Source organism: Octodon degus, unplaced genomic scaffold, assembly GCF_000260255.1.
Source record: "Octodon degus isolate 3935 unplaced genomic scaffold, OctDeg1.0 scaffold00044, whole genome shotgun sequence".
Classification (NCBI taxonomy): domain Eukaryota; kingdom Metazoa; phylum Chordata; class Mammalia; order Rodentia; family Octodontidae; genus Octodon; species Octodon degus.
The window spans coordinates 12,939,637-12,961,722 of NW_004524620.1; the positions used below are offsets into that span (position 1 = coordinate 12,939,637).

Sequence of the window (22,086 nt, forward strand, 5' to 3'; positions counted from 1 at the left end):
GGGCAGGCCCCCGGCAGCCACTTTCTATAAAGAACAATATGCATACTACATATCTCAGGCCGTGAACAAGGTCCCTGTCACAGTTACTCAGCCTTGCCACCATGGCACAAGAGTACCCAGAGATAATGCGTAAGCGACAATGCCTCAAGGGCTGGACTTTGAACCTCATGTAATTTTCACACGTCCTGAAATAACCTTTTTATTTTGTCAATCGTTAACGTGAATGCCACCCTCAGCTCTCCAGCTGGACAAGAGCACACTACGCCTGACCCCAGGCCCCAGGGCGTCCACGCGCCCACCCTGCCCGGCTTGGCGGCTCACTTCGCCCACCTCCCGCCGGCCCTTGGTCGCTCTCCCACCTTTGTAGGTAGGCAGACACTCCATCTTGTCAGCACAGGGGAATTTGCTGTCGCGAGGCTTGATGGGGCCCACGCGGCCGACGACATAGGGGTTGTAGTCTTGCTTATATGTCGTGAGCAAATCCATGTTCTCTTCGCTCCGGATGAACTGGTCAGGCTGGTGGACTTTCACTGGCACCACCTTGTGCGGCCCAAAATCTCTCCTGGAAGACAGCAGGTATACATCATCAGGATTCACGGGTTAGAAAAAGCGTTGCGCTTTGCATGCAGCCTGTCTCCACAAGCATGTGCTGAGATGCACCTTCCGCCTGCGCCCAGCCTCTCCTCTCGCTGCCCTGGAGGGATCGTCAGGCCTGCTCCTCGCCCAAGTGAGCCCTGGGGTCACCTGTGCGCCCCTCCTTGCTGCTCATTGGCATTTCTCCTGGGTTCAGACCCTGCCTGGCTCCTACTCCAAGCAGGGACAGCCCTCTATGGCTCCTCTTCATTCTTGTCACTTCTACATCGACACCCGTGAACCAGAATAAACTCTCTACGTGAAAAATTCGATCATTTTTCTCCCCGGTTTAGAGAGCCTTCCAAAGAGAACCAATTTTCCAGCATGACTCATGAGCTGCCCTGGCCCCATCCCGGCCCCCTTCCACCACCCTCTTGGATTCGCCCACACGGAGCAGACCGCAGAGAGTCACTACAAAGAGCCCGCTTCTGTACTGCTCTCCGCCGCCCCTTCACCACAGAGCTTTTCAGCTACTCCTACCAGTTTCCCTATAGTCCCAGTAGTTTATCTTGTTCATGTTTCTCTCTTTCTTCTACTTGACCTTACAGAAAACCCAGGAGAAAAAAATAAAATAAAAAGATATATTCATGAGGGCTGGTGAGATGGCTCAGTGGTCTAAAGCACCTACTTAGAACAAGCTTAACAAAGCACAGGGACCGCGGTTCAATCCCCCAGCACCACATGCCAGTCAGCCCTGCCCCTGGTGGGCTGAGCTGGCCACACACACACACATAAATAAATAAAAAAGAAAAAAAAGATATATTCATGTACATATGCAGGATAGTTTAGATAATTGTACTGCTGACTTCTGCTGGTCTATTGAAAGGAATAGTTAATGCTTAAATTTTTTTCTTTTTAATTTTTAATTTCTTATAACTTTCTTTGCCAAGTTTGCAGGTTTATATCTGATAACTTAAACAACTAATTTGAAGATAACATTATGCAATGCAACAACCATTGTGAATTTCCTAGTACTCTGTTTAATGAAGTTTTGTATCATTTCTACTAGATTTTTTGTTTTGTTTTGTTTTGTTTTGTTTTTACCATTCTGTACTCTATTTTAAAAAACAACGATTTGGGCCAGCCAGATAGCTCAGTCAATTAAAGCTCCTTCTTAGGCAGACACAGGGGTCCGGGGTTCAATCTCCGGCCTGCTGTGATGGCCCAACCCCTGGAACAAGCTGAGACTGGGATTGAGACTGGGCATGGTAGTGCATGTTTATAATCCCAGCACTTGGGAGGCTAAAAACAGGAGGATCACTACGAGTCCAATCTATGCAGTGAGACCCTTTAGACTCTGTACTAAATATATAAAACATTAAAAATTAAAAAATGATTTAATATTTTTAAAATAATAATAATTGGAGACCCTAAGTCTAATTTCATTACTGTCTGCTGCCAGTGCCCTGATATTTCAAGGAGTAATAAAACAGCAGGGCAAAAGAGAGAAGGATGAGGGGTAGATACAGTCAAAGTACACTGTGTGCACCTACGAAGATGCACAGCGCAACTCTGCTCCAGATGTCAACGTGCAGTGATTAGAAAGAAAGAAAACAGTGGGATCAGAAAGGCAGGATGAACTCCACTGAACAGGAAAGAGTCTGCCCAAATTGCTGTAGAGTTGTGGAAGTGCCCGGATGCTACCCATGCACCACGTGGAGCCCTCCTGGCCACACCCCTCTAGCTAGACTGCTGCTGCCCACAGGGTGGCCGGAGCTTCCCAGGCCTGTGCTAGCATCCCCCACACCACGGGCTTCCGCTTTAGTCTGTTTTTGCCTGAAATCCATTTATCCAACTGGACAAGGAGAAGGCAGCATTTTCTTGATGGTATTTGCCAAAGCAGCCACCCAAGGGAAAGGGAAGGTTTCCGGACAGGAAAACATTAGGCCCAGACCCAATAAAACCTACTTCCCGGCTGAAATCTGGAGCAGCATAACTGAGCCATGCTTGACTGGCAAAGGTAGCACGCTCTGCTGTACCCTGTCCTGCATGAGTTATACACGGGGCTGTCAATAAGCCCACACTGGATCCTGAAATCTCTTGGTGGGATGGGAGGAGGGAGTTAGGAAGCAGGAGAATTGGTCTCTCCGGGGCTCTGAGGGGAAGTGGGAGATGCTTCACTTCAACTCCCATAATACCTTCTGGCTGGATCCTAAAATATATCTTAGTGGCAGGTACAGGCCTTCAGCCTGGGCCACCGTCCCAGGAGCCCCACTACCGGCATTCGGCAAGACAAAGTTCAATGACCCTGAGAGGTCTGGAAGCCGACTGTGTATGGAGCTTATGGAGGAGAAAGGCTGAAGCAGAAGCCAAGCTCAGCCCCACCTCAGACCCTCCTTGGTGAACAGGTCCTCACCCTGGAGTCTTGTGTTAAACCACTTGGGGCAAGGAATGAAGAGTATAAAACAGAGACTGCAAAGATAAATGACAATACCTGAAAGTCCCTGTCTGGAAGCCAGCCAGAAAGTTAACTTTCTGTTACAAAGTTGACATTCTGAAGGAAATGTTCCCTCAGGAACTTGAACATACTCCCCAGGGGATGCAGGAAGGCTTGGGCAACCTGAAACCACACCCCTCTAAGCCTTCAGAGAGCCAACTTTGGTGATGGCCACCTAAGCCATTAGCCTTCTTCACTTCCAAGAACCATCAGGGGCTGCCCACAGGCAAGTAGTGAGAAAGAAAACAGGGTTTCTAGACTCCCAAGTGGAACCCTCCCACTCATCCGAGAGCACCCAGGAGTTCTTTCTGCGCACTGGCCCGCCATGTCCGTACCCTGCACATGCAGGCCACTGTACCTTCTTCTGCCATATGCCTACCACGGAGCCAGCATCCTTGCAGAGCCACAAGAGCCTTGCCTCCGGGGCCTCTGGGCACTCTGACAAATCAGCTCACTCAGTGCCCCACTCTCGCTACTTTCACAGGCAAAAGCCAACAAAGGCTCACACGCTCACCACGGAATGGGCTCTCCTGACATTGGTTCTCGAGGGCGACAGCAGACACAGTGAAATTCTTGCTCACCACATTACAGACTCTTTTCAATACAAAATTCATGCTCCTGTGTAAGTGTACAACTGTGGTTAAATTCACTGATCAGGTATACCTAAGTCACACAACTAGGAGACAGTGCAGCTCCTAAAAAGGGGGAAAATTTTAAATTTAAAAGTTGCTTCATTCAGTCCATACTCAAAAATAGTTACAGGAGCTTAAGACTGAATTTAATCAGAATTTATGTGTTTCCTCATTATGTTTTTATGTTGCAAACATTCGCTGAAACCTATCATTAGCCACAATGTAACTGCAAGTCCCCAGCCACATATAATCTTAGTCTTTAAATTCATGTGAAAGAAAAGTATTTTATTCTTCCCAGAAATTGCTCAAATTGACTAGCTTTTTCTTTTTTTAAGAACACTGGATCTGCCTTCCCTTCCTGTGGTATATTCCTAGTGCTTGTGCCCACTATGACTATAAGCCAAGAAAAAAGTTGGTCAGAGATCTAAGTTTCTTTTAGGTAAGTAGCTATAAAAAGTTATATAGTGCAGAAGGCCAAGAGTTAAGCTCAGAGTTAAGTAAAGGCTAACATGGCCCTGCTGGGAAAATCATAACGACTTGACTTCAATCCATTGGCAAAGCTAAAGAAAGGTGTTTGACAAAAATTCAACTAACAAAAAGAGGAAGTGGCCTTACAGCTACCTGGGCCACGGGCCCACAAGTGGGAAATGGGGGTTTTCACCATGACACAGGGGCCATGCGACACTTGTAAAAATTGGTATTTCCCTGGTAAATAATGCTCTTCGGAGCAATTTTTTAAAAAATCCTTCAGGTAAGATAGGGACCCTTCCCAGATCATGGCGCTAGAGCGCCTGGCTGAACTCAGGGCTGGATCCCTGGCCCTGGGCCTGACCCTGATGGGACACACAGAGCCTCCTCATCTTGGCAGGAGCAGGTGGGGTCCAGGACATGCACACCAAGACTCAAGCTTCCCCAAAACCATCTCCTCCTGCACCTCCAGCTTTCCCAGGGCTGCTGGGACTCACATTGGTCACTGCTCTGGAAAGGAAACACACATACACATTTGCAACACTACCTGAACGCACTACAGAGGAATCAAAATAGGCAGGCTGTGGAGCGCAGCCACCAGTGGGAGAAGGAATAGGCCCGGTGAGTCTTCGCTGCTTAAGCTCCTACTCACTGCTCAAGGTTCAAAGCCTCTGCCTGAAGGCCTTAGTCGGTGCCGTGCCAAGCAGCCAGAAGACGAGCATTTTCCATTCTCTGAGTACAGAAACAAAAGAGCAAATGTGAGGCCACCACAGTGCTAGAAAGTAAGGGAGAGGGTGGGCAAGATGGCTCAGTGGTCTAAGCGCCTGCTTAGGCAAGCACAGGGACCAGGGTTCGATCCCCGGCACCATGTGCCATGCCAGTCCTGCCCCTGGGCACACTGAGCCAGCCATGAAGAGCAGGCATAGTGGTGCGTGCCTATAACCCCAGCACTGGGGAGGCTGGAAACAGGAGGATCACTAGGTGTCTGAGCTGCCTAGCAAGACCCTGAACCAAGTACATAAAAAATTTAAAAATAAAAATTTAAAAAGAAAGAAGAAAACTGGAAAGAGGACAACAAAGGTAGGAAGCCAGAGTTCTGCATGACAGTGGGCTCAAATCCCCATTTGACCTCACACATGCAGCAGGCTGCAGATGACAACACAAAGGGTAGGAGCTGAGCTGTGATTAGAGCGGCCACCCAGAACACGGAGATCACATTTTGGACCTAATCAGATACTGCCTGTGAGCAAAGCTCTACGCAAGAATTTTTTAATACTTGAGACCCTATAACCCAATATTCATAATGTCCAGAACATATTGACGTACATATAGAAAACTGTGGCCACTGCTCAAGGAAAAAATGTAATCATGAAAACCAATCCCAAGGAAACCTAGAGGTTCCATTTGCCAGGCAAGAATTTCAAAGCTACTAATTTAACTGTACCCACTGAGGAAAACAAACACTTGCCTGTAAGGTCATAATGAATTAAAAGAAATCATAGAAAACAAACTATGAAAATGTAAAATTAAAAACTGAAAACTATGCAGGGTCCCGAGTTCAATCCCGCAAAAAAAAAAAAAAAAAAAAAAAAAAAAAAAAAACAAAAAACTGAAAACTAATATTTGAAATAAAACATTCACTAGATGAAGGGCTCAGTAGATTGGAGCCTGCAGAGGAAAACTCAGTGGACTTGGTAATAGGTTAAAAGAAATTATCCAATATGAAAAACAAAGAGGCCAAATGGTTAAGGGAGAGAAATGAATGGCGCCTCAGGGGCGAAGTGTGCAACAGAACAGGGGCCAAAGTGGCCACGAATGCACCAGCGCCTACGGCCGCCGGGCAGGGCTTCACCGCGCGAGCGAGTTTTTCCGAAGCGCTTGGTCGCTCACTCCCAGCCTGTGGAGGGCGGCGGTGTAGCTCTGAGGCAGGAACTGCGTGCAGACGTGGGCCAGAAACACACCAGACTCGGCGGAGAGAGCCCGACTCAAGCCCAGCAGCAGCTTGCCTGCCGCCTTCCCGGCTTCTGCAAAGGCCGCCGGACTTGGAGCGCTTTCCTCGCTGACTTGGAGACCGCCTAAGCAAGCGGCAGTGGATCCAAGCGCCCCCAGCCTCACCCCAGCCTTCCGCCTTCCCGCCAAATCCCTCAACTGTGCGCCCGATTGTCAGCTCTTCTGCTCCAGTCTCCTCACCATGGTCTCCTCCCTTTCAGGACAAAAGCTCAACACCACGGAAAACTCAGCTGCTGCTCCTAGGGCTGTTGGCCCTGTCCACTCACGAGGGGAGCTCAGCTGACAATGACAATGCTTCACACGGTGGCATGCTGAGGGGAATGAGTCTTGACGTGAAAACTCCTCCTCACGAATTCAGCTCAGATCTGTCTGAACTAAGCGCAAATCCTGTGCAGGGGAATTAGCAAAGGCCGAGAGAAATGGCCTCATACTAAGAGGGGCTGGAGAACTCGACACGCTGCTGGTGGCACCTGCTGCAAATCCCCACGATTTATGGTCACTCAGAGCTGTGCGCAGCTGTGACCATACCGCACGCTGGGACGATAACCTTTCCAGAAACCAGGTGTTTCGTGTGTCTGGGCTGGGCACTGAGCAGCCGAGTCCTGGTGCACAGGGCGTGCTCGTTCAGCAGGTGGGAGCCCGTGTCCCGCCTCCCACGCTAAGCAGCATCCACTTCCAGCCAGGTGAGGGAGTGGCATGCTGTTGTAATGAGAGCTGGGACAGCGACAACCTACATGCACAAAGGGCTGCAGAAACACTGGGCTCACCCATACCTTTTCCCAGAAGCTCTGCTATGGAGAGCACCCATAGGGTGGCTTCCCTATATTTTCTGAAACTGGCGTAGTTTCGTCCTCAGTCTAGGACAACTAGTGTCTGGCAGGGCAGGCAGAGGGTCAAGAAATAATAAAACCGAGGTATAGAGAAGAGATATTGTCTGTTCACTTCCTGCCGACTTCTCTTTCTGGAGTAGGAAATAAACAAGAGTCCTCTGTCACTCCTTTTCTTCCCCATGATGTAAGCTTGATTCTACCACTGTTTCTTTCTTTTTTTTTTTTTTTTTTTTTTCTCACCACTGTTTCTTTTTAAAGGCCTTCTGATCATTAATTAACAGCTTGTTTTGGAAATTCTTCCAGTAACTATAGTCCTCCCCTCTAGGGACATCTTGATCTACATTATATTTATTGGTACTCTGCCTCCAGAAAGAGCAAAGGGGGCTTCTGGTAATATGCTTATTATTGTAAGTGACACAAGACAAGGATAATTTAGGACAGGCCAACGGGTTAGATTTATTTTGCAAAGCACCATTGGGAGAAGGGGGAATACGTAGGCCTTCATCTGGGCCATCCGAGCTGGAGGGTTTATCTAGGATTTGTCTTCATTCTTCTACACTTTAGGCAACAGAGAGCATCCAACTCTCAAAGCACCCTTCCCTGTATCACTCCACTTACAGGACAGGAAGCGTACTTCTATGTCACAGGACCAACACTCCACATCTCACGAGGTCCTCGTGCCTAGGTGCACACTGGGTATAGACAGATGGTAAGAGCCAACCATGGAAGCAGAGGCTGGCCTCAGCCATTCCTCAGCCCCACTGTTACCCTTTTCCCCCAGCTACACCTCCTGTACAGGTGCCTGGGTCCTCATGGTTTCTTAAAAGGAAAAGCAAGACTCAAGAACAGCTCCCACCTGTATCAATCAGTGTTCGCTAGCAAAGCAGATTTGATGCAAAATATACAAATATATATGAATTTACAAGACTGCCTTGCAGTGGCCAGCCGCAGAGTCCAGCGTGGAAGGGTGCACAAGGGTCCTCTGTGCTGGGGTCCACAGGATGCAGCCAAAGGCCCAGAGCTCAGCGCAGCCTCTGTGAGGCCGCATCAGGAGGCCACGGGGGCTGCGCAGGAGACGGTGCCCGGGTGAAGGCGCAGAAGCAGCCCCCCTTCTCCACCTCCCCTGTGTACCACGCAGGCAACAAGCCACCCTGGGTGGCCCCGCTGTCCTCAGTAAGTCCCTCAGCCACACTCAGGACTATGCTGACCCAGTGTAGTTGGTGCTTCTTACTCGAGGGGACACGACCTGCTGCTACACTGTCCTTTATCATGGCCATCTGATGCTTGGAGACACTATTTTTTTTGCTCAAACGAAGTCCAGACTGCAAGGTTCACATTATTTAATGTCACAGTTTGAAAGAGCAGTTGCATATTACAACATTATCTAAGCTCAGTGCTTAGTATAAAAGTGGCCTGACTCAGGCTCAGCACCAGGCAAGGCCCCCGGCCACCGCGCATTCTTGAGCTGCCTCTGATTCAACGTCACCCCAGGCTTACTGGTCCACTGACTTCATGTCTGCTCTTCTTGGCTCTGGGCCCCCTAATGAGAATGGGCTTCCTATGGACCTAGACGATGCAGCTCTGCACAGACAGAAACATGTCCCATTCACAATCTCAACCTCCACGCACCAGGTCTCACGTGGAGACCTGCCCAAGTGCACTCAGAGATCTCTGTTCTCCTGGATCGCCAGCCAGGAGTCCCTTGCCAGAGGTCACTAATAGAATTGGTCAGTGACAGATTCTGCCAAAGCAGCAATAATGAGTATGTTAGAGACCAAGTGCCCAAACTGCAACTCAAAACCCACTTATTCATTGCAAAGTGCCAACCCTGAAATTAAACTTGAATACTGAGGCACTAGTTTAGAGAAAAAAACAACTGTTACCCAATGTTTAGCCGCTGGAGTGATTGGCTCCCGTGCTAACACCAGAGGCCCATGTGCCTGCTGCGAGGCGTGTGCCTTAGGTCCTCAGCCACTGTGCTAGAGTCTTGCAGCACACAGAACCCATGTGACGGTCAACTGTAGCGTCACGCTGAGTAAGAAATGCCTGGCAGGTTGGTTTAACACAATGCTGGCTGTGTTGGGGCAACTGACTTACTAAATAGCAAGACCCACCCTGGGCGTGGGTGATACCAACCAATAGTCTTGTAACCTAGATGAAATAAAAAGGAAAAGGAGCAAGAGAAGGCTGCCATCTTCACTTCTCCAGAGGAACTTCAGCCTTCACCACCACCTTTAGACATCTGCCTCCAGGCTCCGAGCACAAACCTTCAGCCCCAGTGGAGCCCTTCTTTGGTTACCTGACATGGACCCTCACCAGTTTCTGCAGGGAGGCCCCGCCCATGACTTCTGACTGGGTCCCCTGCTCTGCCATGCCCAGGCAGCCCCTTGGCCTTCTTCCGCCCCAGCTCTGTAGGTGGCTGCTGTAATCTGCCTTGCAAATCTTGCAGTCTATCGTGTGTATTTTCATATCAAATCTATCCCCTAGGGAGCCCTGACTGATACACTCTACCTGAGCAGTTTTTCCCACCGCCTCAGTACAGATGTGCCCGCCATGTGGCTCACCATCTGCATAAACCTAGATCCAAACAGTCTTAGGAAGTGAAGTGGAGCTTAAAAGGAAATATATGGAGGAAACCTTGCAAGTGTATGCACAGGATGGCTGAGGTGACAGTACCACTAATTCCATCACTTCTTTGAAAATAGCGGTTAGCTTAAAAATTTCACTTTGACTGACTCCATATGCTAACGTCTGTAATCGGAGCAGCTACCGTGAAGACAGCGATGGGCAATACAAACACCACAGCTGAGTACCTCTCATCTCGTTCTGCTAAGTGGGCGCCATTCCTAATGTCTTATCAATTGTGATTATACTGTCTTTGAAATAAATTTAAGAAATAAAAAGTAAAAAGGACAAGAAAATAAATTAAGGTTTATTGAAAACAAACACTGATGTTCAGTTTTTTGTCCAACCTTGCATACCTATATCTGTTCATCTGAGTAACGGATCTGACGATAAAAATACGTAATATCACAACCACTGTTAATTTACTATTCTTGCTTTGAAAATCTGTACCATATGTATTATTATATGTTATCTGCTTCTGTCTTTGCTTTTGCTATTTATTTTTTTGCTATTGCTTTTATTTTTACTCTTTAAAATGAAAAAATTTTAAAAAGGAAATATATTCTTTTATCATATATATAATATTTTTTTCTTTTTTTTTGAGACAGGCTCTCACTCTGAAGTTCAGGCTGGCCTCAAATGCATACAATCCTCACGTTCCTGAGTACTGGGGTTGCAGCTGTGTACCACCAGACCCAGCTATTATATTTTTTGAACATTCTAGAGAACTTCAGTTGAAAATCCACAGCATAGGCCAAGCCTATCCTCGGCAACCCGGTGACTTAGACTGTCTCCCATTTTTTAAATGGCTGGGAATGTAGCTCAGTGTGAAGGCCCTGCATTCAATCCTACACCACAGGGGAGAATCCCTGTGTGGCTTAAGATGCTCGCTCCTTCACCGCTTCTCTTTCACCGTCGTTATCACCTCAGCTGGCCTGAGGCCCTCGCAGAGCCCAGAGCATCTCGCGGCCAGCAGCAGCCTCCTCTCATTCCTCTCTTCCCTGCTTCACTTCATTGCCCGTCCTCTATTGTACAGACCCATTTACATTTTCCCTGACCCCTACCTTGGCAAGCAAAAATCCTTTTCCTTTAAGAGGGTGTTTGGGAACAACTAAGCAGGCTATTAAATTCAAGGTTTCCGTTCAAGGACATAGGACGTTAGCATTAAGGCGTTGATACTGTATATGAGTGCGTCAGTCCTGCACAGCACGACCTCAACACACGTGCCAGGCCTGTGCTCACTGCCCCGCGCTGCGCACGCAGGCACTGCCCCGGCGCGCCTCACCTGGACGTGGTCAGGCCTTCCATCGGTATGGAGCCTCGCTGGTACTCCAGCCTGGGCTTGAAGGACTCCCTGCGCAGGTACGAGTTGTAGACAGGGTAGTTCTCGGTGTACTCGGAGAGAAGACATGGTTTCTCTGTCTTATCATAAATCTTAGTAGGAATATGTGGACAGTGGTGCCGCCTGGAAAAGACAGATGGAGTTTGATTGGTTACCTTAAAAGGAACACATTCGGTTTGATAAGGTCACCTACTCCAAACGTGACCCAGACTATGAAACTGCAAGCTGTCAACATTTTTTAAAAACACATCTGGGGCTGGGGATGTAGCACAGGCATACAGCAACTGCCTGACAATACACGGTCTTGAGCTCAGTTCCCAGTACCAAGGCACATAACTCAACCCTACCTCTGCTCTGCTGAACTATGGGGGGTGGCTAGAACTTAAAGCAGGCCCCTGGCAAACCAGCGCGCCTTGGACCCTAACGTCACACGAGCCTGGGCGAGCCCTGCTGTTACCCGTGCCGCGCTATTCATGTGAATGCACTTCGGCACTCCAACAGGCGATGGCCCACACCACGCCCACACTCCTAGTCCCAGGCTATTTCCTAAAGCCTCCCCACCAGCCAGCCGACCCCCGGCAGAGCTAGCAGGGTCTCCCAAGGCTCTGCTCCTTGGCCACGCTGGGACATTCTCTAGGCGGTTGGCTGTGGCTCAGTTCAGAACACACTGCATGCAAGTGGCCCTCTTTGCACAAAGCAGAGCCTCCTCAGTTTGGAGTCCACTAAACGCCGTTCTCCAGGTCTCACCTCAGTCCTCGTGCCCGTAGGGTTCACCTGATGATCTCATCCCCAGACACACACCACGGCGGGCTCCATCCCGGCCCTTCCGCCCACGTGTACACACCACAGCGTCTCCTGTGTGTCTCGGGTGTGCGCCGCTCCTCACCGGTGCCGCCGTGCTGCTGACGGTCTGCCCCACCAGGCAAGCTCGAGACCCTTTCTTGTTCACTACTAGACTCCTAGTTCCTCGCATTCTGCGATACCATGAACCACAAATTGATTCACGGTAAACACTTTAGGCGCGTTATCCCCCATCTCTGTGGGGGATATTTTCCCAGAGGTTGCCTGAAGCCATAAATGGCATTGAGCCCAATATACATACTATTTTATAAACTAGGCGCAGCAAGAGATTAACAATTACTTAGCATAGACCTTAGCGGCCTCAGCATATGACTGCTTTCCCTAAAAGAACTTTCACCGTGTCACTTAAGGCAGGTCCTCTGAGGCTGTAATTAAGGAAGAAGAAGGGCTACTTGGGCACAAATACCGCAAACCCACAGGGGATCTGACGGCAGGCTGAAGGGGAGGCCCGCACGCGCGGGGATGGCGTGCGCGCATGGATGGGATCCACGCCCACTTTCTCATCTCCCAGAGTGCTGTTCAGTGTTCAACTCATAAATTGTTTATTTCTAATATTTACCATTTTGGGACTGCAGTTTACTAAGGATTACTGGAACCATAGAAAGCAAACAGGGCAAGGGAGGTTAGCTAATATTTAAAAGACAATCTTCCAAATATATGCTGTCCTTATTACATGAATACCTAAACTTCCCAGTGTTAAACAGAATCAGTAAACGTGCTGGTTTTTTCTTCTCAGAGCATACACTGCTTGCATGTAATGTGCAAAGGTTACTTTGTATTTATACTTTATTCTCTTACTCGGTGCATGAGCGCTTTAAAATATCTTCTATTAACTCTAGAGACAAGTTGGTGTTTGCACAGGGAACAAAATAACCACCGTAGATAAATGTTAGATACTATCACCACTTCTGTGTTCATAACCAGCCCAATTACCTGGAATTCCAATCTGGGTCAGTTAGTACCCTGTCCTTTTAGGATCCCACAAACCTCAAATCAAAAAACAAGCGGCACTGTCTAATAAGTGTTTCTGTGTGTGGATCTGATACCCCACACTCTGAGAGAAAAGCCAAGATTTTATTAAGGACAGCTCAAAGTCAGGCATTTGCAATAAAACAGTCTCAACAAAAGTAGACATTCTCCATCTCGCTGCCATTGCTTTTCCAAACTGGTAAAATTTTGCCTTTGTGTATTTTCTGTATTACTAGCTGTTCATAAAAATGTAACACACTATAAGAGTTCATTCCAACAGAAGAATAAATTTAACAGCAAAGCACTGTACTGTGGTCAGTGTCATGAGAATGGGTCTCAATACAGCAGCAGTTTCCATCCAGACACGGAAGTTCCAGTAAGTGGAACTATGGGGACAGTTTAATAGGAGACTCTATTCAACTTAATTGCATTAACTGAAATCTTGTCTTACTTTTGTGAGTGTGGCACTTTTTGTGAGTGTGGCAGGTTCAGCCCGCCCTGGGGACGGGGCTGGCGTGGCATGTAGCACCAGGAACCAAACTGCAGTCCCTGTTTGCCTAGACAGGTGCTTAAGACCACTGAGCTATCTTGCCGGCCCTCTTGTCTTACTTTGAAATATCAATAATTCCTATCCAGAAGTGTCTCAGTGCCTGAGTGTGCTCTGTGGTCGTCTCTTTGCCCCGTCTGACTGCCCCTTCTAGATTCCAAGCCCCGTGCTGTTGCTCAGCTGCCTTCCCTCTTGCTAAAGACGAAGCCTAAGAGCTCGAGTCCTGGGAGCCAGCCACCACCATCTGATACCCTTCCTTGACTTCGGGGTAGACAGACAGCGGGCAGTGCGCAGGAGGAAGGACTGCCTGAGGAGGGATATTTGCAAGCCATTGGGAAAAGGATAATGGCCAGTTTGTTCTATCAGTAGGGTCAGAAAGGAAAGGACAGATTCCCATGTTTTGTGGATCCAGTCAGGATCTGAGGAGAATCGCAGAAATCCCCCAGTACCTATGGTAGCTAGAAGTACTTCTGATAGCCACGAGCCAAAGAACTGCGCCTCTGTCAAGAAGTGATACTCAGATCATTTTAGCGGGAACCTTTGCCACGGGGCTAAGGTGCTCACACTCAGGAGCCAACAACAGGAGTGGAAAGGAGCGGGAGAAGGTTGCTTCAATGTGCCAGAGCTCTAAAGGCTTCCCGCTCCAGAAGTTACTACTCCAGAGAGCCAAGGAAATGTCTTGACTTTCTCTGATACCTGGCAAATGGAGTCACAGAGGCCTTGGAGGAAACACAGAAAAAGTTAAAAATAGTTTACACTGAGCATTGAACTCCAAGATAAATGTGTAGAATTTTTAAATGGAAAGGGACTGTGGAAAATATCAAATACAATGTCTCCAACATGCAGATGAAAAGTCTGGATCCCAGAGCAACGCGTGATCTGCCCGTGGGCGCAGAACAGGCCCTACCGCATCTGAGTGACCAGGCGCCTTCCTGCTGCACAAGCCATCGTGACTCAGGAAACCCCAGGATGGATGACACAGCTGAAAGATAACAGGGACCCTTGGAATAGCTATACCCAACAAAAACAGGGCACAAGCCACAGACAGTAATGTTACTTTAAATTTTCTAGTAGTTACATCAAAATGGTAAAAAAGCAGTTGGAGTTTTAATTATGCTTAACTCAATATAAAGTATAATTTTAGTGTGCACCCAGGATAAAAATGAATGAGTAGCCTTCTTTGTACTCTCCAAAAGCCACTAACTGAGCACACCTCAGTTTGAACCAGCCACACCCCAAGGGCCCAGCCGCCACATGCGGTGGAGGCTTCCCCCGGGGAGACTGCAGAGCTAGAACTGGAAAATTGAGAGGAACTGAAAACGCTTGGGTGCTGAAAGCTTGCTGTAAAAGGAGAATAAAAATAAAGACGCCTAGAAATACCTTTACTAACCTGGCAGGCTTCCCTTGAACGTCCCCACCCTGCCTTCCGTGGTTGCCAGAAGCACCGGAAGGCATGAGGAGTGGGCTTCCATCGTTCCCTCGGTCTGCAGCCCCTCGCTTCAGCTTGCGCACCCGTGGCTCTCCTTCCACCTGCTCGCTTCTTACCACTTCTGCTTCTCCAAAGCACTTCCTTCCCATTCAAGGCCCATCGTAGGCACCACTATGCCCCCCTCAGCACCTCACAAAGCTGTTCGTGACCCCATTAAAGTTACTGTCCATGGCATGCTCCACTCAGAGTGTGTGTAGTGCTAGCTCTCTACCTCTGGTTTTTAGCCATCCTTTCCAGCATCTAATTCTTTTTTATTTTTTTGACATAAAACAACTACATATATTTATAGGATACGGTAGACTTCAATATAGGTATACAATGTGTAATGATCAGGTCAGGGAAACCCAACACCTCAAGCCATCTTTTTGTGTGTATGCTAGGAAGTTTCAAGTTGTCTGTCCTAGCTACCATGAAACATGCAAGTAAATACTGCTGACCACAGTTACCCTACTGTGCTAGAGTGTCTCAACTTCTTTTAGGACCCTTTATTGGTTGTGCCGCCTTGCATGAAAAACAAAAATCAATGCTTAGCAACTGCACACAAATTAAAATTGATCCCTGCACCACATGCTGCACCAGCCCCTGGGCACCCTGAGCCGGCCACCAAGACCAGGTATGGTGGCATACACCTGTAATCCCAGTGCTGGAGAGGCTAAAGACAGGAGGATCACTATGAGTCTGAGCTGCACAGTGAGATCTTGTACCAAATACATTTAAAAAAAAAAAAGTTTCTAGGAGTAAAAACCAGACGTGGTAGCACACGCCTATGATCTCAGCACTCAGGAGGCTGAGGCAGGAAGATCACTGCAAGTCTAAGGCCAGCCTGGGCTACAAAGTGAGTTCAAAGCCAACCTGAACTGCATGGTAAAAGACAAAAAAAAAAAGTCTAGGGTTGTAACTGCAGGGGCAGTTCTATAGACAGAAAGAAAATAGTATAAGTGATAGGTAAGTCTTCTGGCTAGTTAACTGTGACCAGGAGGAGTTAAAACTTCTTCACTAGAGAAACTCCCCAGGGAGTAATTTTAATGATGGGGGTCAAGAAAGAGAAAACCCAGATGAAAGAAGGCACAAGAAAGCAGCAGTGGCCCTGGGAACTTGGCAGAGAAGGGGACACAGAGGGCCAGCGTACAAAGTGACCACCCAGGGACGTAAGAGCAAGCTCTGGGCATGCATGCAATCATGCTGTGCACTGATTCCGCTGTTTACTGTTCCGCTGTTATGCAGACATTCACTCTAGAGCCACTGTCTATTACAACAGATACCCACGTGCCCCCAACTCTGACACAGACTTGGCACTTCCTTGCCAACCTGCCAGACACCCCAAAGATAAGGCCCTGAAAAGTCAAGATCCACAAACAGAGAAAGAAGCTATGCACAGACCGCCGGATGGGATGACACAGGCAGAGTCCCCAGAAGCCCTTAGGTCAGGCCAAGGCCTGAGGGGGTAAAGGGGCCTGGGCCCCTGTCGAAGCAGCTGGGAGCGAAGGGCCCGTGGTCCTCCCGAGCCCTGACCCTGATTCTTATCAGGGTACTTATCTATATTTTCCTAATCCCTATTTCTAATAAGTCTTCCTTTCCTCAAACTGTGTATCTTTGCTGACAGGAAGTGCTTGAATCCTGGCGAGCACCTGCCTGCAGCCGGGTGCAGCGCCCACGCCGGGATGTGACAAAGCTGCGGGAAAGCAAAGGCAGAGCCACCGTTTCACTGCAAGAGGCAGTGTGGACTTCCACTCACTTTTCAGAGCCCACGTGCAGCTCTCACAAGAGGCCTTGGTGGGTGTCCACGACCCACCTCACCTCCAGGGAGTCTTCTGGGGGCACCTAGCCTGGCAGGTGAAGAGCACTGTGCTTCCTCAGGGACGCAGAGTCCCGAGTGCAAAGGGAATTCGAAAGCAGAAAAGCTGAGCCAGTCCCAGCTCTGAACACTCGCGCAACGTTGGGAAAATTACTTCGCTCTTCTCAACTCCAATTTCCTCCGCTGTAACAAGGGCAACAATTCCTGTACTTAGGATGATTATGTGGATTAAATCAGGTGCTGGAAATAAAATGTGTAGCCAGCTCCAAGACAAGCACTCCACAATTAATAAGCTACATTTGCAAAGTACTCTCTAGGCACCGCACGGACAGAGGTTGATGTGTTTTCCCAGCCGATCTTCACGGCGGCGCGAGGATAGAGGCGCTATCACTCTCCCCATTTCATCAACATGAAGAGCAGGCTTAGGAGAAACTACCTTGGCGGGAGTCATGCGCTCATGGTGAAGACGCTGAGGGTTCAGGTCTGTGCTCCTCCTCGGTCACGGGCTGTACCGACTATGTGTTTCCTGGGGGTCAGGTAAGCCTAAAGGCAGGCAATGCACAGGCAGACCTTGGCCTGTCCGAGTCCTCCAAGACTGCACAGCCCCACCTCTGCCACCCACCCTGAAAGCCCCCGTACTAACCAACAGCTAGATACAGTGCCCACTGCTCGTTAAAACTCTCAGCTTCTTCCTGCACCTTACTGTCTGAGACTGCCATTAGATCAAGTACTAACAGCACCAACCTGGAAAATAACACAAAATGCTGGAGCTAGAAGGACCCTAGAGGGGCCAGGGAGATGGCTCAGTAGAATAAGCTCTTCCCTGGCAAGCGCAAGGGCCTGAGTTCAATCCCAGGTTCAAAAAAAAATGGAAGGACCCTAGAGATCACTCCACCTTAGTGCTTCCTCAAACAGGTGTGGGCCTTACGGCCAGCCAGATAGCTCAGTGGATTGAAGTGCCTGCTTAGGCAGACACAGGGACCCCGGCCAGCTGTGCCAGTCCCACCCCCAGGCGCACTGAGACCGCAACTGAAATTGGGCGTGGTGGCACCCCCCTGTAATCCCAGCACTTGGGAGGCTGAAAACAGGAGGATCATGAGTCCAATCCATGTAGTGAGACCCTGTAGACCCTGTGGGCCCTGTACTGAATACATAAAAGAAAAAGTGTGGGTCTTAATATCAAAACACACAGGAAGTCAATTGCCCAAGGTCACATAGCTGGGCGGTCACAGCCCCCTATACCGGGACCCCAATCTCCTCCCATGGAACTGACTTCCATTTACAATCCTTTTGTTTTTTTAATGTATTTAGTACCGGGTCTACAGAGTCTCACTACACAGATTGGACTCGTGGTGATTCTCCTGTTTTCAGCCTCCCAAGCACTGGGAATACAGGCGTGCGCCACCATGCCCAGTCTCAATCCCCTTATCAGTGCACCCCCGGGGACAGGGCCAGCACTGCACACCGAGGATCGAACTCTGGCTGCTGCACTCTGCCTAAGCAGGTGCTTTATTTCGTACAATCCAATTTAAAAGCGAAAGTTCAGACTCCATGGATTCACAGCCCGTTTTTCTTTTTTTCCGGTTGTTTCCACTGTCATGCAGAGGAGGGAAACACTTCACGCAGAAAATACACTCTGTGTCCAGCAGAGGGCAAAGCACCACGAATTGGCAAACCACAAAAGTCATTCTCTTCTGATGTTTAGACTCTAGAGTAGCTGGAGTGGAAAGCTCTGAGGTGTTAGAGATGGGGCCTTTCCAGAGAATAGGCCTTATCGCCAACGGGCTCTTTTCTTACAAACCCTCAGAAAACCAGCCCCATTTGCTTCTGGGGCTAAGCAAAGTCATAATTTTTACTAAATGTATCTCCATCTACCAACAATAGTTTATATATTTTTTAATTTACTAAAAATTGTCCCTTGCTCTTTCCCATCTTGCATGATGGCGGGTGAAAAATCTGAGAAGCCAGGCACTAAAGGGAAGAAACCCAAAGCCAAGAAGGCTGCTGCCAGTGGTACTGGTAAGAAGGGTAAGGTGAAGAAGGCAAAAAAAGTCCAAGAAGGGGCAGCCCCACTGCAGCCGAGATCCTGTCCTGGTTAGAAGAATTGGTAGATACTCGTGACATGCTATGTATTCCAGAAAGGCTTTGTACAAGAGAAAGTACACAGCTGCTAAATCAGAGGTTGAAAAGAAAAGAAGGAGAAGGTTCTTGCTAGGATCATAAAACCAGTCGGTGAGGACAAAAATAGAGGTACCCAGGTGGTTAAGCTTCGAAAAACGCCTAGATACTACCCTACTGAAGATGTGCCCCGAAAGCTCTTGAGCCACGGCAAGAAGCCCTTCAGTCAGCACAGGAGGAAACTTCGAGCTAGCATCACTCCGGCGCCCTCTGGATCATCCTCACTGGACGTCCCAGAGGCAAGAGAGTGGTCTTCCTGAAGCAGTTGACCAGCAGCTTGCTGCTTGTGACGGGGCCTCTGAGCCTTAATCGTGTTCTTCTACGAAGGACACACCAGGAATGTGTCATTGCCACCTCCACAAAAATTGACATCAGCAAAGTGAAAATCCCCAAACACCTCTGATGCTTACTTCAAGAAGCAGCAGCTGCGGAAGCCCAGACAGCAGGAGGGCGAGAGCTTCGACACGGAGAAAGAGATAGCAGATTTCAGAGCAGCGCAAGGTGGATCAGAAAGCGGTGGACTCACAGATCTTAGCAAAAGTCAAAGCTGTTCCTCAGCTCCGGGGATACCTGCAACCTGTTTTTGCTCTGACAAATGGAATTTATCCTCATAAATTAGTGTTCTAAAATTTTTTTTTGCAGAACCAGGGATCAAACGCAGGCCCTTGCGCTTACCAGGAAAGTACTTATTCTACTGAGTCATCTCCCCGGCCCCAGTGTTCTCAATTTCTTCAGAACCTAATTAAATAACTGATACATTTTTTAAAAATAAAATAAAAAATAGAAATTGTTCTCTTGCATTTATAATATACCCAGAGACCAAGAGACCAGCTGGCAGTGCTTTTATGAGCTCAGCCAGCTTTGGAACACGTACACACGCTGCAGCTGAGGGCAGCGGGCGAGACCGCCTCGTTCACCCCGCCTCTGCGCCACCTACACAGGTCTTTCAAGAACCTGAACAGTGTGAGAAGCGCCTCCTAGGAACAGCGCTGGTGCTCTCTCTACCCCTGTGACAGCCAAAGGAGCGAGGACTGGGAGCCGGAAACTTCACTGATGGCTTACTCTTCAGAGGACCAGATTCTGGGGAATAAAAAGCAGAACAAAACTCCTTACCACGTATTGAGAACAAGCCGCCTGAAAGGTTATCTGGCGCACATACAACACGCAGCAGCAGCGGACACACTAGGCAGCAGGAGAGCCTGAGAACAGAGCGAGCTCAGTGACAAGGACCTCCGTAATGCTGGCCAACTCTGCCAAGGGACCAGGTGATGGGAGGGAGCGAAGGAAAGAGGATCTGGGTGGAAATACGCACAGGCTGTTGAAAAACGAGGACGTGCAGGAATCCCACGTGTGGAGGACATCTGGAATGATAATGAAGCCGTAAAATACATGTGAAGTTGCCAAGAGGAGGAGAAAAAACAAAATCTTTGAGAACACTGTACAAGGAAGAAAAGAAGTCTCTTGGAAGGAGGCTGCAAAAAAAAAAAAAAAATTCAGGGGTCAAATAAAGAAAAATCTTTCAGTGTTCAACAGTTAAATGCCACAGCACAACCAAAAGGCATGGGGGCTGAGGAGGAAAAGTGTCGCGTGTGGTAGCCAGAAAGCAACCGAGTAGGGTGTGGGACCAAGGGTATGGCACTGCTGAGCAAGGAGCAGCAACAGGGCAGGGGCTCAGCAAAGAGGCTGGGGGCGCGGCTCGCTGCAGGGCCTGTGCCTGGCACACAGAAGGCCCGGGTTCCACCCCCAGTGGGGCAAAAACAAAGAAGAAAAAGAAAGAAAAAGAAATTACCCAGAAGATACACAGACATGTTTAACTACAAAATAACACCATGGGACATATTTAGAAGACATGAAGTCAGGTCATCCTCACAGTAGAGGGACAGATCAGCAGACTGTGTCTGTGGCGAGCAGCACTTGATGGGGCAAGAGCCTGGAACACCCAGCAGACCTGAAGGCAGACGGGAGGCGGAGGAGGCCAAGGAGAAAAGGTGGGGGGTGAAGAAATCAGGAGAGCAACTCTGGAAAGGTACCGGTGACTAAGGTATACCAAGCGGCTCGGGTCAGGATGCTGACACTGGCCCTGCTGCCTCCTGAAGGGAGGCAGCCACTCCCGGCTCCAGGGTAGCGTGTCTTTCCAGTTATGAAGAACCAAACATCTGGGGAAAGAAAGGTACCACCTTGGCACTACTGATAGTATCCTAGAATTTCTAGAACATTGAGGCAGAAAGGGGGCAAAAATAAAGTACATTTTCCAATGTCTTCATGGCATTGCAATTAAACAAGATGCCCATCAGGGAGTAGTGGTTGGTACGTGCCTACTATACTCCCAGCACCTGGAAGGCTGATGCAGGAGGACTGCTGCAAGTTCCAGCCAAGTTTGGCTACCCAGCGAGTTCAAGGCCAGTGTGGATGCGGAGGGGGAAGAACCCATCCATCCCTGGAGAAGAGCAATGACATGTGCGGGGTGGGAGGGCTTGACGGCTGGGACTGACGGCTGAACCACGCGTGGCAAAACCTTCACCATGGTGGATACAGAAATCTGGACACGTGCCAGGCTGTTGCTGTGTTCTCTTGCAGATTTAAATGTTTTTCTAAACGAAGGAATTACAAAAACAGCTCCCTGTGCGGCAGGACCTACTTGGAGCAAGCGCGTATCTGCTCAAGCAAGAGCGTCCCTCGAGGCCCATGCGGCCTCAGTCCAACCACCTGGGAAGAAACAGATCTGATTTACACTGATAAGTGCAGAGCCAACGAACAAAGGCAGCTTCCTTCTCGCTCTCTGAAGTCCACAGCCTGGGGCTTGTTCCCACCTAGCGGCTCACAGTGCTCCAGCCAAAAAGCAGCGAGTTCACCCTGGACTGGAGCTTGGCTCTCTTCTCAAGAAATCTAGTACCCTGTGAATTTCAAAGAAACCTGACACCTGTGCTAAACAAACCTTTCCAAGGCTTTCTTCCAGGTATTGCAAAACAACAACCAAGACCTCTTGAATCCGTTTCAAAACAAAGACCGCCTCCGACCGCCATCTGGCCTCTCTGAGAGACTGAGGCAGTGCGCCTTGATAGCTCCCATCGCAGCATTCACCCCCAAGATTAAAGCTGCTTGCCAGCCACGCTGGCTCCTTGTGGGGTAGGGGGTGGTATGCTCGCTGTTAATTGAGCAGCCAGCTCAGTGCGGTGCCTGAAACACCCCGCACCTAATATTTTTGATGGATGTACAAGTTGTAAAACACATTAAGTTTCTAGAACTTTGCCACATGATTTGCTGTATTTT

General features: G+C 48.8%; 1 protein-coding gene across 1 annotated transcript in view; it reads right to left on the reverse strand.

Annotated features, from left to right (window-relative positions):
* The window catches only part of Saxo1 (stabilizer of axonemal microtubules 1), a 114,780-nt gene that overhangs the window by 12,647 nt on the left and 80,047 nt on the right, over positions 1–22,086 (reverse strand). Inside the window, exons 2-3 of the mRNA XM_023715851.1 lie at positions 10,921–11,100; positions 360–562 (exon numbers count right to left, since the gene is read on the reverse strand). Of these exons, the coding sequence (XP_023571619.1) occupies positions 360–562; positions 10,921–11,100 (383 nt within the window). The remainder of the gene's footprint in view (positions 1–359; positions 563–10,920; positions 11,101–22,086) is intronic.